General features: G+C 38.8%; 1 protein-coding gene across 1 annotated transcript in view; it reads left to right on the forward strand.

Annotated features, from left to right (window-relative positions):
• PCSK2 (proprotein convertase subtilisin/kexin type 2) overlaps positions 1-15030 on the forward strand; it is a 215236-nt gene extending 200206 nt beyond the window's left edge. The window contains exons 11-12 of the mRNA XM_038397065.2: positions 979-1206; positions 11484-15030. Of these exons, the coding sequence (XP_038252993.1) occupies positions 979-1206; positions 11484-11970 (715 nt within the window). The 3' untranslated portion in view covers positions 11971-15030. The remainder of the gene's footprint in view (positions 1-978; positions 1207-11483) is intronic.
• Positions 15031-16660: the final 1630 nt, after the last annotated feature.

Here is a 16660-nt window from a genome sequence, read left to right on the forward strand (position 1 = left end):
CACAGAACCTCACTCATCCACTCCTGTAATAGACCCTTAACCTCTGGCTGAGTTACTGAAGTCCTCAAATCATGGTTTGAAGACTTCATGTTACAGAGAATCCACCATTTACACTAGTTTAACCTGCAAGTGACCCGTGCACCATGCTGCAGAGAAAGGTGAAAACCCCCCAGGATCTCTGCCAGTCTGAACCAGTGGAAAATTCCCAAATATGGCGATCAATTAACCCTGAGCATGTGGACAAGACCTGCCAGGCAGATACTACTGAGAATTCTTTCCCAGGTAACTCAGAGCCCTCCCAACTAGTGTCCTGTCTCCTGCGTATTTTTGCTACTGGCAGTGGCTGATGGCCCACATGCCATTTTAGGCAGTCTCAGTAGATAGACTTGGTCTTGCATGCTAAAAATAACTAAAATGTGAGCCACAATATCTACGCTGCTATTTTTAGTGCATTTACCTTACTGAGTGTTCAAATACACCAGTCCTTTCAAATGTATTATGGAAAGAGGAAAACCATCCTCTTCATCATCATCATGTTCGTATTACACCACTGGCATTCAGAGCAGTGATGAAGCTTCTCCACTCCTGTCTGTTTCTGGCAAGTCTTTCAATGGTTCCCCAGTTGTGCCCCAGGTTTTTCAGCTTGGCTTCCACAGCTCTTCGCCATGTTGTTTTCGGGCGGCCTCGTTTTCACTTGCCTTTAGGTGTCCATGTTATTGCTACTCTGGTGATGGAATCAGTTTCCATCCAAAGTACACGGCCGATCCATCTCCAGCGCTTCCTGGCAATGATGGTGCTCAGATCCTCTTAGCTGCACTGTGTCAATAGACCTTGGTTTGAGATTGTTCTGGGCCAAAAGATATGGAGGATTTTTCTGAGGCAGGTTGTATGGAATGAAGAGTTTGGACATGTCATACTTTGTCATTCTTCTTCTAAACCCCACAACATAACAACCTTTTCTATGTTATTCTTCCATAGCCGGGAACTGACATGGAGAGACCTGCAGCATCTGACAGTGCTGACCTCCAAAAGGAACCAACTTCATGATGAAGTCCATCAATGGCGTAGAAATGGTGTTGGTCTGGAATTTAACCATTTGTTTGGCTATGGAGTCCTTGATGCTGGGGCAATGGTTAAAATGGCAAAAGACTGGAAGACTGTTCCAGAGAGATTTCACTGTGTTGGAGGATCAATACAAGAACCTGAGTAAGTGAAGACAATGCTCTTTTCCCAATCTATGGAGTTTGTTCCCTTTTCAGGCACTTAAGTGACCACAGACAGACACACACATACACACAGAAACAGTGACCCCAACATGCCCTCAGTATCCGATTTTTTCCCCCAGAAATTTGTCCCGTACTGTCTCCTCGACAGCACAAATATTTTAAGTCTATTATTCCTTAAAAGGAATAATATGCCATCTTATTATCTCAAATAGTTATTCAGACACTTACATTTAAACACACTGGTTTAGATAAAACAGTAAAACAAGTTTATTAACTACAAAGAGATTAAGTGAGTACAAGTAATGAGGCATAAAAGTCAGAAATGGTTACGAGAAAAATAAAGATAAGATGTTTGCTAAAGCCTAATTTAACAAACTAAACTAGAATCAAGCAAAATTTCTCACTATATGCTCCAGCAGATTATTGACCAAACTCTCAGGTCAGGATGCCTCCCCAGAATATAACACCTGCTTTCTTTGTCTTTGAGTCCAATGAATGCAATTGGTAGGGAGAGATGGGTGCCTTGGAGTATTTGTCCCTCTTTTTTTGTAGTTTCGGTCTCCCTCTTGAAAAATATTTTCAGCTAGGCACGGGACACAAAGGCTATGCGGGAGGATGTTCCCTGCTGGCTTTTTCTTATATGTTTGAACTCCCTTTGTCATCCCTTCCTGCTTGATGACTCTGTTTACTGCTTAAATGCAAATTAAGTAGAGCACATATACCTTTGTTTGGGATAGGCCTGTTTGCCAATTTCTGTTTGAGCAGAGCTGTGGCGTTTAAACAAGTGTTAATAACACCATACATAGAATGTTAACACACATTTTACCAGGACAATACTGACCATAAAATCATGAGTTTTCAAATGATACCTTACAAAGCATGCTTTGTAAAAAGTTTATTGCAATAATGTGTGGGTGTGAACACATGGGTATATTCTGTTACAATGTGATATATTTAAACTTGGCAATTTCCTATTTTAATGGATAATTTTAACTCCAGAAAACTAAAACAGTCATGCACAGGTATCAAAGATTCAGTTTGAACATTACAGCATTTAATTGTGTTTTGTTTTATGTTCTCCACATCTCTAATTGCCAGCTAGGTAGGCAAATTATTTTCTGATTACTTTCATGTGCAAAGTAGAATGAGTCAACAAGTGAATCAATTAATACTAATTGACTACAATAGCTAAAGTTCAATTTAATTATTTGAAATACTAACCTAATGATGGCCAGTTTATGCCTATAACATTTGCAATTTGGCTTTTCAGTGCCATTGTTAAAGGCATTATTATTTTATAGGAAAAGGAGAAGAAAGCAATGTACCACCATGGCACAGAACTAAGGCCGGGGGGGGGGCGGGGGGGGGGGCGGCTGTGAGCTGCTTTTGCAAAACCTCATCCATTAAATTTTGTTTCTGCAAAACCAAAGCCAAGGGATGATTCAGATTTGATTGCATAACTAAAATGCAGAATGATTGTTTATAAAGACTAATTGGGCCAAAATCTCCTCTCAAGTAGAGCTGGGCATGATGAAAAGTCAAAACATCAAAAATATTTGCATACTGAAAACCCTTTTATTTTCCATTTTGGGTCAATTGAAATGTTTTGTTTTTGATTTCATTTCATCATTCTTTTCTTTAACCTTTTTTCTGTTGTATTGGCTTAAATTTCAAAACAAAAAGTTGTTTCACACTGGAAAACTGGAAATTTTCCATTGAATAACTTGTTTCTCAACCTTTTTTTTTTTTTTTTTGAGAGGGGAAAATCTGTCAACTGCAACCCTATTTCATAAAAAGTTTTGGTTTTGATAACTCAGTGGTTTTTTTTATTAAAAAAACAATGTGTTGAAAAATTTCTGACCGTCACGGCCTCTACCACTTTAATGCAGCACCCTTAAAGTAAACTGGGATTATACTGGGGTAAAATAAGAGGTTAGTCCATTACGTCGGGCTGTGTCCAAAAGTTAAAATTGTAGAGAGGTCTTGTGAGCATATTCAACAAAAAATAGCTCAGTACTGTACCTCATAAGTCTCCTCCTTTCTTAATTTCCCAGTCACATTACCACTACTGAAATGTATTAGATAGAAGTATGCACTCATTCTGCAAAGATTAATGTCATCACATCAAAAAGGATCCCCAACTGAAAGACATGATGGGATGGCAAAATAAATGAAAGTTGGTGCTCTTTACTGTTAAAGTATTTTTAAAGAGGTGCTTTGCCCTGGTGGAGGTATCCAGGGAACAAGGGACATGGCTGGAATGTATTTGCTCTCCAGGGTTTCCCAGGTACAAGAAAGCCTTTTCGGAGACATCTATGCTGTGATTAAAAAACCCCATTGCACCAAGTGTCAAAGCCCAGGGCAGCTGACTTGGGCTGGGACTGCAGAACTAAAAACTGCTGTGGAGACATTTGGGCTTGGGCTTCGGCTGGGGCTCTGAGACCCTTCTCCCTCATAGGGTCTCAGAACCTGGGCATCTATACTGCAATAGTATAGCCCCACAGCTGATCCCGGACTATCTGAGTCAGCTGACCTGGGTCAACTGTGGCCATGCCACGGGTTTTTTATTGCACATTCCTTTTGTGGCTGCTCCACTTGCCAAACAGCCCCAGCACGGGGCGGGCGGGGGGGGAAGTAGCTTGAAGCCACCTTTTCACATCCTCCTGAGCTACACCTAGCACAGCTTGGACAAATGCCAAGATCTGGGAGATTTCAAAGGCACAAATGATAGGCCATTTCAGTGAGAGTCAGGCACCTTACTGGTAACTGTGTGCTTGAAAATCTCTCCCTAATCTGTTACAGACTCAAGCCAGAAAATACTAGCATACATTTGATTCACAGTATGCACCTAACATATTTGATTGTGACAGGTTTCAGAATAGCAGCCGTGTTAGTCTGTATCCGCAATAAGGAAAGGAGGACTTGTGGCACCTTAGAGACAAACAAATTTATTTGAGCATAAGCTTTCGTGAGCTACAGCTCACTTCATCAGATGCATTCAGTGGAAAATACAATGGGGAGATTTATATACACAGAGAACATGAAACAATGGGTGTTACCACACAAGAGTGATGGTAACACCAATTGTTTCATGTTCTCTGTGTATATAAATCTCCCCATTGTATTTTCCACTGAATGCATCCGATGAAGTGAGCTGTAGCTCACGAAAGCTTATGCTCAAATAAATTTGTTAGTCTCTAAGGTGCCACAAGTCCTCCTTTCCTTATTTGTTTGTGTTTTTATATAACCGTCAAATATTACAGTGTTGATGCCGCACATCTGACATGCCTCTTATGTGGATAATAAAATTCATGATCTGCAACATCTTCATACTCTGAGTTTTAAAATAAAAACAAAACCCATATGACGAGGATCAAGCCCATCTCTAGAGATTGTTTGGATGATGACTGTAACTGACATTTTGCTTCGGCCATGGATAATTGTTTTATTTTTGTAGTTGGGCATTGCTGCAGCAATCTTTTCTATATTTAGGTTGGTGAGCACAGGATATACCATAGTGTGCCATAGCAACACTGCTGATTAGCAGAAACAGGCTGGGGAAGAATCTACAGCCTATTGTGCATAATGTGACAAAAAGACAACTGTATTTAAAGTTTCAGATTCTCTAGGCTTCAAAATGGAGGAAATATGGATGCCAACAAGACCTCAGTAATGACACCACACTGTTAGAGGTTGTGTAGACTTCTAGCCAGGTGTCCTGAGCTTGATTAATTTGATCCGCATCATTGCTGATTTACAACTGTTCAAAGAAAGTTTTTCAAGTTTTACTGGCAGAATAATATATTTCACATCTAAGTGACTTTTAAATCAACTTCCCTCCCCATCTACAGCTGGTGCATGCTGTGTGGAAAATCAGATCTAGAAGATAAAATCTTTATAGCATTATACCTTTTATTTTGAACATTTTATATTGTTAATATGTATATGTACAATGGTCAAGATTCTGCTCCCTTTATGCACACTGACTATTTACTTATTCCTCAAGTAGTCCTGGTAAGGTACTACTCCATGTGTGTAAGGGGAACAGAATGTGGCCTAAAGCCATTAGTAATGCTGTATAAAAGGCAGTGTAGCCTAGTGGATAGTGCAGTTGCCGGGGACTCAGGAAAGCTGGGTTTTAGTCCCAGCTCTACAACTGGTCTGCCAGATTACCTGAGACAAATTACTTTGCCTCTTTGTGCCTCAGTTTCCCTATCTATAAAATGGGGGTAATGATCCTTAATTCCTTTGTAGAGCGCTTTGATAATCTACTAATAAGAAGAGCTATGTAATATCATCATCATAACATGAGACCCAGGATTTATTTCATGATCAACACTGTTACTTGTAAGAGGAGACAGGCTTATGGGCACACCTTTTGTAAAACGCTTTCTGTACTGCTCTTAGAAGAATTGTGCTATGTTTTTGTTGTTGGAAAAGGGTGAGATTTATAGGTTAGCAGTTTGTACCCATTTCTCGTAAAAATAAAACATTAAAAATAAAAACATTAGTAAACAGCATGACCGTGATCTTGTAATAATTTACCTCCTTCTTACTTTACTAAAAAACCCAGGCTGGAACAGAGCCTATTTATCTTAATAATAATATTAATAATAATAAAATAAATAATAATAATTTGGATACCCTTCTGGATTTTAAGATGTTTTTAATAAAAGAAAAAGTCACATTTTCATATACATTTCAGAAAGCTTTAACACAAACAACCTTGGGTTTGGAAAGTGCAAGGTAGTTGAAGGGAGAACAGTGAATGATGCTTCGTCCCACGTTGCCCCCTCTTAATCTGAATTAATTTGGTTAATAATCAGTAATACCTTACATGTACAACAGTGCCTTTCCTCTCAAAGAATCCCAAAGCACTTTACAAACTTCACATACTTTTAAAACAGTTAATCTCACTCCTACCCCCCCAAAAAATGCCATGGGACTTTAATCACAGCCTCAGTTTTACGTCTCAGCGGGGGAAGACAGCACCTCTGACATCAGACTGGAACATGAGTTCAGTGTAGACTCAGGGATAAGACTGCCAACTTCTAAATCACTAGCACCACTTCCTACAACCCTCAAGTATTCTGGGGACATTGACCATCCAACTATTGATCAAACCCAAGCCTGCTTGACCTGCGAGGTCTGAAAAGATCGAGGAGATATGAGATCTCACTGAAGCCACAGGATATACAGGTTTCAGAGTAGCAGCCATGTTAGTCTGTATTCGCAAAAAGAAAAGGAGGACTTGTGGCACCTTAGAGACTAACAAATTTATTTGAGCATAAGCTTTCGTGAGCTACAGCATGCATCCGATTAAGTGAGCTGTAGCTCACGAAAGCATATGCTCTCATAAATTTGTTAGTCTCTAAGGTGCCACAAGTCCTCCTTTTCTTTTAAAGAAGTGCAACATTGGTCATGTTGGGATGAAGAAATAGAATTTCCTTTGTAAAAGTAATGTTTGCAATCCGAAAAATAAGGTTGACATTTTACTAAGTGCTATTGTGATACAGTGAGACTTGAAAGGAACCTTTATAAGGGTTATTTTTATATGTTCAAAAAATACTTTTCCAAAATGCATAACAACAGAGTGCCTATTAGGTAGAAATGCCACTCGGCTGAAACTCATGTCCATAGGAAAAATGGCACTTAACATGGACTTTGAAAAGTTTATTTTATAAAGTTGGCTTAGCTTTGTAAATGTTGCAATTCATGATTTTTCCCTTGGCAGCAAGAGCAACCCCAATGATAAGGTTGTTGACACTTAGCAACCATTAACTCTGCAAGAGGAAGCCTCATTTCTGGCCATTATCAAACGACATAATAGTTAAACTCTGGTGTCTTAGAATCTTTCACTGCAATACACCATAGAGATCAAAATGTCTAGCATAGTTAACTAGTTTAGAGCCTGTATATCCTGTAAAAAGAAAAGGAGGACTTGTGGCACCTTAGAGACTAACAAATTTATTTGAGCATAAGCTTTCTTGAGCTACAGCTCACTTCATCAGATGCATGCTGTAGCTCACAAAAGCTTATGCTCAAATAAATTTGTTAGTCTCTAAGGTGCCACAAGTCCTCCTTTTCTTTTTGCGAATACAGACTAACATAGCTGCTACTCTAAAACCTTCTTTAAAAGAGTGGCACATGCAACGCTATAGAATTATGAACAATTGCATAATGCAGGGGGCATGGAAGTTAGACATGGAGAAGAATTTTTGGGCAGGGAAAAAAGCAGAGTTTGATAATTAGATCAAAAGGATTTTTGTAATGACTGAAGTAATTCTTAAATCTTTCAGCTGTTTCACTAACTCAGAGGCAAGGTTTTACATTGTTCACAGCATGTTGCTGTTAAAGGAATTCAGGGTGTTTTTTACACCACCTCTGTAGTTTAGTATGATTTGTGAGGCAATTCCTGAGGTAATTTTTCAGGGCCCAGGAGCGCCTATTAAGCATGTCCTAGTCGCAGTGTGAAGCCACACTTCACCAACATAAATCCTCGGTGGCATTGTCACTTTCTCAGCTGCAATGTCTCCCAGAGTTCTTAGGCATACACGGGGCATGAACTCACAGCTACCACTCTCCATTGGCTAGCACCTGAAAGGGGAGTACCAAAACTCTGTCTCATCCCTACCCCTTTTGGATTGAAAACTGGGGAACAATTGCTTTGCTCGCACAAGCACAAAGAGTGTAATTGAAGCAAAACTCCCATTGACTTAAGTGGGGCTAAGATTTCACCCCAAGAGTATAAATTGCGCTCATGCAGAGGATGGCCATAAATGTTGTCCCTAGTTTTTATTTCAACCATATTCAGGCAAATTTTGTTGAGTTCACTGGAAGTTTCTCTAAATAAGAACTGAGTTATAATAACTAAGGAATGAAGGCCTCAGGATTTGACATATTGAGAATGTAGAAAAATAGTTTTGCCCTGTGTGTGTGTGTGTAAAATGTCAACTATAGCAATTTTTAGGTTTAAATGAGCAAATAAAAGTGTAGGAGTTCTTGTGGCTTAGAGTACTTAGAGACTAACAAATTTATTAGAGCATAAGCTTTCGTGGGCTACAGCCTACTTCAGTGGATGCATAGAATAGAACATATAGTAAGAACAAACGAACGAACACACACACACACACACACACACACAGAAGGTGGAAGTGCCATACAAACTGTAAGAGGCTAATTTATTAAGATGAGATATTATCAGCACGAGAAAAAAACTTTTGTAGTGATAATCATGATGGCCAATTTAGACAGTTGACAAGAAGGTGTGAGGATACTTTAAAATGGGGAAATAGATTCAATATGTGTAATGACCCAGCCACTTCCAGTCTCTATTCAAACCCAAGTTAGTGATATCTACTTTGCATATTAATTCAAGCTCAGCATTTTCTCCTTGGAGTCTGTTTTTGAAGCTTTTCTGTTGCAAAATTGCCACCCTTAAGTCTTTTACTGAGTGGCCAGGGAGGCTGAAGTGTTCTCCTACTGGCTTTTGAATGTTATGATGCCTGACATCAGATTTATGTCCATTTATTCTTTTGTGTAGAGACTGTCCAGTTTGACCAACGTACATGGCAGAGGGGCATTGCTGGCACATGATGGCATATAACACATTGGTAGATGGGCAGGTGAACGAGCCCCTGATGGAGTGGCTAATGTGATTAGGTCCTATGATAGTGTCACCTCACCTGTTTCACAACTGTTTCACATTTGGGGAGAAAATATACCTTCAAGTCAGCGGCACTGCTATGGGTATTCGCATGGCCCCACAGTATGCTAACATTTTTATGGTTGACTTAGAACAATGCTTCCTTAGCTCTCGTCCCCTAACGCCCCTACTCTACTTGCGCTACATTGATAACATCTTCATCATCTGGACCCATGGAAAAGAAGCCCTTGAGGAATTCCACCATGATTTCAACAATTTCCATCCCACCATCAACCTCAGCCTGGACCAGTCCACAGAAGCGGTCCATTTCCTGGACACTACTGTGCTAATAAGTGATGGTCACATAAACACCACCCTATACCAGAAACCTACTTACCTACGTGCCTCCAGCTTCCATCTAGGACATGCCATACAATCCATTGTCTACAGGCAGGCTCTAAGATACAATCGCATTTGCTCCAATCCCTCAGACAGAGACAAACACCTACAAGATCTCTATCAAGCATTCTTAAAACTACAGTACCCACCTGCTGAAGTGAAAAAACAGATTGACAGAGCCAGAAGTCACCTACTACAGGACAGGCCTAACAAGGAAAATAACAGAACGCCACTAGCCATCACCTTCAGCCCCCAACTAAAACCTCTCCAGTGCATCATCAAAGATTTACAACTTATCCTGAAAAATGATCCCTCACTCTCACAGATCTTGGGAGACAGACCAGTCCTCGCTTACAGACAGCCCCCCAATCTGAAGCAAATACTCTCCAGCAACCACACGCCACACAACAAAAACACTAACCCAGGAACCTATCCTTGCAACAAAGCCCGATGCCAACTCTGTCTACATATTTATTCAAGTGACACCATCATAGGACCTAATCACATTAGCCACCCATCAGGGGCTCATTCACCTGCCCATCTACCAATGTGATATATGCCATCATGTGCCAGCAATGCCCCTCGGCCATGTACATTGGCCAAACTGGACAGTCTCTACGCAAAAGAATAAATGGACATAAATCTGACATCAGGAATCATAACTTTCAAAAGCTGGTAGGAGAACACTTCAGCTTCCCTGGCCACTCAGTAAAAGACTCAGGTGTGGCAATTTTGCAACAGAAAAGCTTCAAAAACAGACTCCAAGGAGAAAATGCTGAGCTTGAATTAATATGCAAAGTAGATATCACTAACTTGGGTTTGAATAGAGACTGGGAGTGGCTGGGTCATTACACATATTGAATCTATTCCCCCATGTTAAGTATCCTCACACCTTCCTGTCAACTGTCTAAATGGGCCATCATGATTATCACTAAAAAAGTTTTTTTCTCCTGCTGATAATAGCTCATCTTAATTAATTAGCCTCTTACAGTTTGTATGGCAACTTCCACACTGTGTGTGTGTGTGTGTGTGTGTGAGAGAGAGTGAGAGTGAGAGGAGAGAGAGAGAGATCGATCTTCTTACTATATGTTCCATTCTATGCATCCAATGAAATGGGCTGTAGCCCACGCAAGCTTATGCTTTTATAAATTTGTTAGTCTCTAAAATGCCACAAGTACTCCTGTTCTTTTTGTGGATACAGACTAACACGGCTGTTACTCTGAAACAAAAGTGTGTTTAGAATCCGGACTAAATTAGGGATAGGGCTCACGGTTTGGGTTTGAGTGCAGATTCGGGCAAGGAAACAGATTTGAATCTCATGGTGCTGAAATATTCTGAAATGGCCTACTGTCTTTCTAGCCAGAATTGCTTTCTGACATCCTTTAATATAGTAGCTGTCTCACAAGACCAGCTGCTCTCAGTTTTTCTAGAAAATATAACATATAATTTAAACCATAACCAGAAATACTAGTAAGCAAAAAACGTCATGTATAATTTTTTAATACACATTACTATTTCTTAACTACCAGTGTGTACTTCCTTAACACATTCCTTCTTTCTGTGTCTGTTTTGTAAAGTACTTTCAAATCAGGTGATGGCTTGCTCCTTTAAAATATCAATTTTTTATTTATGAAGCTTGAGGTCCTGTTGATCTGTCAATCTAGATTTGGCTCGTTCGCTTCCTTTAATAAATTGCTTTGAGTTAATAAGGAAACGGTTACATACTTTAATATTAGGAGGCTATGGGAATGAACAGATAATATAGTATGAAAAATAATTATTTTAGCAAATATTAAAAATAAGTGCCATCTGGATTTGGTGCCCACGCTCACTTTAAATCTCTGGATTTGGTTTGCTTTCCACTTCATTATGTAGATGACTTAACAGTTTCATTATGGTATTTAATCTAGAGTCAGTTTTATGATGATGAGTAGATATAAGATGACAATGGTGAGCCATATGAAGTGATAGTTAACTTGGTGAGGCAATAGGTCATCCTTGAGCACTTACTGTATTCTTCAAATTATGTGTGGCACAACCTCCAACTCCTACCTCTCTGAAGAGTTCCGTTCTCACTGCTCATTCATGCTCTTCAAATTCTATTACAGTATTTTTGTATTTTTGAATAAACACATGTAGATGTTTAATGAAAAATAAGGTGTGCCTCACTGTATGTATCATTTTAACCTATTTTATTGTTATTTAACCCTCAGAAAAATATCATCAAGTGGCAAGCTGGTTCTAACACTTACAACTGATGCTTGTGAGGGGAAAGAAAACTTTGTCCGCTACCTAGAACACGTGCAAGCAGTTATAACTGTGAACTCTACTAGGCGAGGGGACCTCAACATCAACATGACATCACCTATGGGGACTAAATCCATTTTACTGAGCCGACGTCCAAGAGATGATGACTCCAAGGTGGGTTTTGACAAATGGCCTTTCATGACAACACACACTTGGGGAGAAGACCCCAGAGGCACTTGGGTTCTGGAAGTTGGATTTGTTGATAGCGTGCCACAGAGGGGAGTACTGAAGGAATGGACACTGATGCTACATGGGACACAAAGCGCACCATATATAGACCAAATAGTTAGAGATTACCAGTCCAAACTGGCTATGTCCAAGAAGGAAGAGCTGGAAGAAGAATTAGACGAAGCGGTAGAGAGAAGTCTGAAGAGTATACTAAGCAAGAACTAGCACTGTTCTGCTTGTTGGCCTCTTTCCTTTCCTAGATCATTCTACTCACCTTTCTGCTATCCAAACCTCTGTGTTAGACATATTACAATGTTGCCATAGCCAAATTATCATACTTTATTGATTTTAAAGTCTTATATCCTGTCAATGATTATTTTAATTAGAACCAAAGCAGCCTTTTTTTACTCTAAGCCACAAATATGTTGTTCCCTATCAACTACTTTCTACAGTTTGTGACTGTAAATGATTTTGTGTCATACAAATAGGTAATAACTTGCAAACAAAACCGTGATAGCTTTTCCCTTCATATTTTTGTGGTAAATGTTGTTTGTAATTAAAAATTTTAAAAAGAGGGAATAAATTTTAAAACTGCCAGTTAGTGGTAATGAACCCATTTGGTCAGCTTTCATGACAGAGATGTTAACAGTAACATGTTGGCTAGAGATGCCTTTGAATGACCAACAGCCTGATTCTGCGTCATTGACTTCAATGGGAGTTTTCCCATTGGCTTCAGTAAGAGTAGGAATAGGCCCAAAAAGGAAAAAATAATCCAGAGATTAAGAAAGATGGTAACCTCCTCTCGGAAATTAATGCCTTTTGCCATTTCCTTATTACACTTACACCCCCCCCCCCCACAAACACCCCAGCACATTTTTTGACTTAGAGATGATTCATTTGTTTGTAATAAGTGAGACAAAATGTCTGATAAAGGACGTGCATTAGGAAACAGGGTCCAAATGTTCTAAAAGCACAAGTATTTTTTCTTAATTTGGTAATTCAGATCCAATTTATGCCAAATCATCACATTGGGAATGAAGTTTAAAATGGAGGGCTACTCTTTTTTGCGATGTGCATCTGCTCTCCTTTATACTGAAATGTAGTATAGCAGCATAAGATAAGGCTGTGTCAGCATTTCCATTAGAGACCCCTGTATTCTGGGGTTAGGGTTGGTAATTTGCTTTGGGAGAAACTTGGCATATGAACTTTCAGTCCAAAAGCAATTTTTAATTCAAATTTCCTTTTATTTTAAAAAGTAGAGCTTAGGTCAGTTTTGAGTGTTACAAGTTTATTTAAGAAGAAAAGCTGCTTAGATTTTTTTATATGTGCACAATGCAAAGTTAGTTTTGACGAGCAATAAAGAATAAATTTGGGAAAATTTATCCCATAAATCATTGTTGCTGTTTAAAGGACCTGTTCCTGCAATCTTTTACACATATGAGTGTTTTAGCATCTGATCCAAAAAAGTAAATTAAACTCTCAGAGCCTGATCTATCTACTGCCATTGACTTCAGAGGAGATTACACACAGTGGCAAACACAACATCCACAAGTGTTTGCAGGACTGGGATTTCAGTTAGTAATCTCTGAATAGTAACTATGGGCCCAATCCTGCAAACGTACTTGCTTAACTTTAAGTATATGAGTAGTTACATTGGCTTCAGCAGAACTACTCCATGCTTACAGTTTGTGCATAAGTGTTTGCAGGACTGGGGCCTAGGAGGTTGGCAGTAACTAGTTTCAGAATTTGATTATTTTCTATTTTTCTATGCATCTAAAATGTGTGTTATCAAGAGCTGTTTGGGTTAATCAGTTGCAAACTACAATTAAAATGAATACGTATTTACCTAATGATTAAAAATGACACCAACAGGTTATGAAATGCATAGTTTTACCCCAGAATGTATTTTTCTTCTATTATCTCAAGTGAATATTCATCTCTTAACCTTCCGTAACAGGATTTTTTTCTTTTCCTTTCAAATCCCAAACAAATTATCTACTTAAACGATGTTTACATTATGTATACTATAAGCCAAGTTAAGCACCTAAGTGTTCATAGGATCTCCATTCCCTTACACCAGTGTAACTGAGGGATTACTCCATTGCAGACTGGAGTCACACTTAGGTGTAAGTGAGAGGAGAAACAAGCCCTCAGGCTTTTAGTTTTAAAATACCACCTAATGGGAGTGACTTTTAAAATCATGTTGTTGTTCATTTGTTCCAATAGATGGAAAGCATCAACTGTATTTCATCTGGTGGCCTTAAAATAAACCAAAGGACACCATGGGCCCAATTCTAACCTCAGATACACACATGTAACCAATGAGCCAATTCTTAAAGTAGTATGTGGGCGTCTTTGGAACTGGGAAGACACCCATTATCTTCAATGGGTTGTGAGGGATAGCTCAGTGTTTTGAGCATTGGCCTGCTAAACCCAGGGTTGTGAGTTCAATCCTTGAGGGGGCCATTTAAGGATCTAGGGCAAAAAAAAATTGGGGATTGTTCCTGCTTTGAGCAGGCGGTTGGACTAGATGATCTCCAACTCTTATATTCTATGATTCTATCTGAGGGAAGAATTTGCCCCTATTATGTGTACATATGCGTTTGATAACACACAAACACACATGATATATATAGTATGTAATATATATATGCAAGCATACCTAATATATATTACATATAGTATTGAACATAATAAATACATATACATTCATGCATCATGTTTGTGTGTGTATGTATTTACTAAAGAAACAGATCATTTAAACATATTAAAGAGTATTCTAAAATATGGGGAAAGTTCTTGGATTAAGAAACGTCCTTGTGGCAATTTTAAATGAAAGTGTACGTTAATTCCTAGTGCATTCATGTAATTTTGCAATTCTCTGTTTAAACATTAAATGTCTTATATAGCAGCAAAATAACTAAATGGGTGTTCATATTTTCATAATGTTGACTTAAATTATTAAGTGCAAGATGACTGTAAGGGGTGATTAACAGAAATTACGAGTTTTGATAAGCGTATATATAAAATAAGTGTATATACAATATATATATATAGCTAGACTTCAAACTCTTCAGAATTTTTGCATCAGGGTAAGCACTGAAAAATGTCCAGTTAGAATAAGTTTTTATGGTATTGCGGATGCAAAATAAAATTAATTTATTAGCATTTATAACAGAGGAACTAATTCAGTTCTCGATTTAAAACAGGTGAATGTTGTTAACATATAAAGCCCTGTGATGATGTTTTATAATCTGAGTAAAATAAAGAGATGTTGTAAACTGGCAGGTCCTATCATCATTGCCTATCAGAAGTCATGGGGGATGTGACATGTATTCAGTGAAACCACTTCAAAATGCTCTACTTTTAATAATGCAGGCCTGATAAGGTAAATCACATCTCAAGTATGTTTAATACACAGGAGATAAAGGCATACCCGCATAAAGGCAGTAAAACGAAAGCTGTTCAGCAATGTTGTAGCTGTAAGGCGTGTTATACAATGGAGCACTATCGATTGAGGCCCCAATTCAGGAAAGAGCTTAAGCACGTAGTCAAAGGTAAGCATGTGTTTGAATCTCATTGACTTCAAGGGGTGGTAAGTAAAGGCTTAAAGTTAAGCACCTGCTTAAGTGCTTTCCTGAATCAGGGCCTGAATGATCAACAGTGCTGTGAGACACAGTACATCTTGTCCTGCGAACAATCAGCCTTCATTAGATCCAGCTTCATTGAAAGTGGAAGGGGCATTCAGCTTTTCAGAATGCAGAACAGAGGCTGAAATGGGAGTTTTGTTTGAAAAATACTTTAAAAAACCCCTCAAATTGCCATTTTGAGCCACAAAATGATCAGCTAGTAAAATGTATCATCAAGCTCCAAAGGAAAAAAGTATACAGATGGTTCTTCTTGCCCCACAGCATGTAATAAGGAGGAGCAGATTAGGAGTATGAGCCTGATTCTATTCACCTCATAGTCAATAGGTGTTTTATCACTGCTTGCGGGGAGGAAAGGATCAAGCCCTATGTAATGCAGAACATTCTGATACGCTGTAGTAGGAGTTTTGTCAGAGGTTCTTGGTAATTTAGATCCCAAAGGCCTTATAAATCCTGAAGACCTTACACAGTTTTTATTCAGCCTTTTCAATACATGTTTTGTCTGAGTAAAAACTGAGTTAAGGCCTTCACAGTTTAGGCCCGACACCTGCAAAACATTTAAGTACATGCTTAACTTTCATGGGACTACTCGCATGCTTAAACTTAAGTACTTACTTAAGTCCTCAGCGGAGCCACAGCCTTTGCCCTTAAGTAATACCCAATTTATGCACACATTTTTATGGTTCTAGACGTGAAAGATTTTATTCTCATTGAAATTGCTGGGACTACTTACGTGAATAAAGTGAGCAGGATTTGGCCTATATGGATGTGAAAAAGAGATAGTAGGAAAGCAATCTACACAGGGGAGCATCATTAACATTTCATGATAAATTTTTAGTTCTGGGTAATTATTAGAGTTGGTTGGGAATTTTCTATTGATTTTTTTTTGTTTGTTTAAAATGGAAAAGGAAGTTTTCTCAAAATCAAAAGTTTCCTATGGGAAAAATTTGTTTTTTTTCCATCAGGCACCCCATGCTGCCATTAGCCTTTATAGCATCTGTGGTTGGCCTATATTTCCCATGATTTACAATGGTCTCCTCTCTGGCTGAATTGCTGCTGTGCATCATGGGAGTCCCAAGACTGTAGTGCATCATGGGAGCTGTAGTCCAACCAGCAATCCTGAGAAGGGGAGACATGAGGCACCTGAGCTACTCCTCACAGTAGGCCCTGTGCAGCTCAGGTGGATGCAGGTGAATGTTCAACTGAGCTGAAATAAAGTGTTTTGACAAAAAAAAAATTTGGAACTTTCCCTTCTGTGAAAAAATTCC

This window comes from Dermochelys coriacea, chromosome 3, assembly GCF_009764565.3.
Source record: "Dermochelys coriacea isolate rDerCor1 chromosome 3, rDerCor1.pri.v4, whole genome shotgun sequence".
Classification (NCBI taxonomy): domain Eukaryota; kingdom Metazoa; phylum Chordata; order Testudines; family Dermochelyidae; genus Dermochelys; species Dermochelys coriacea.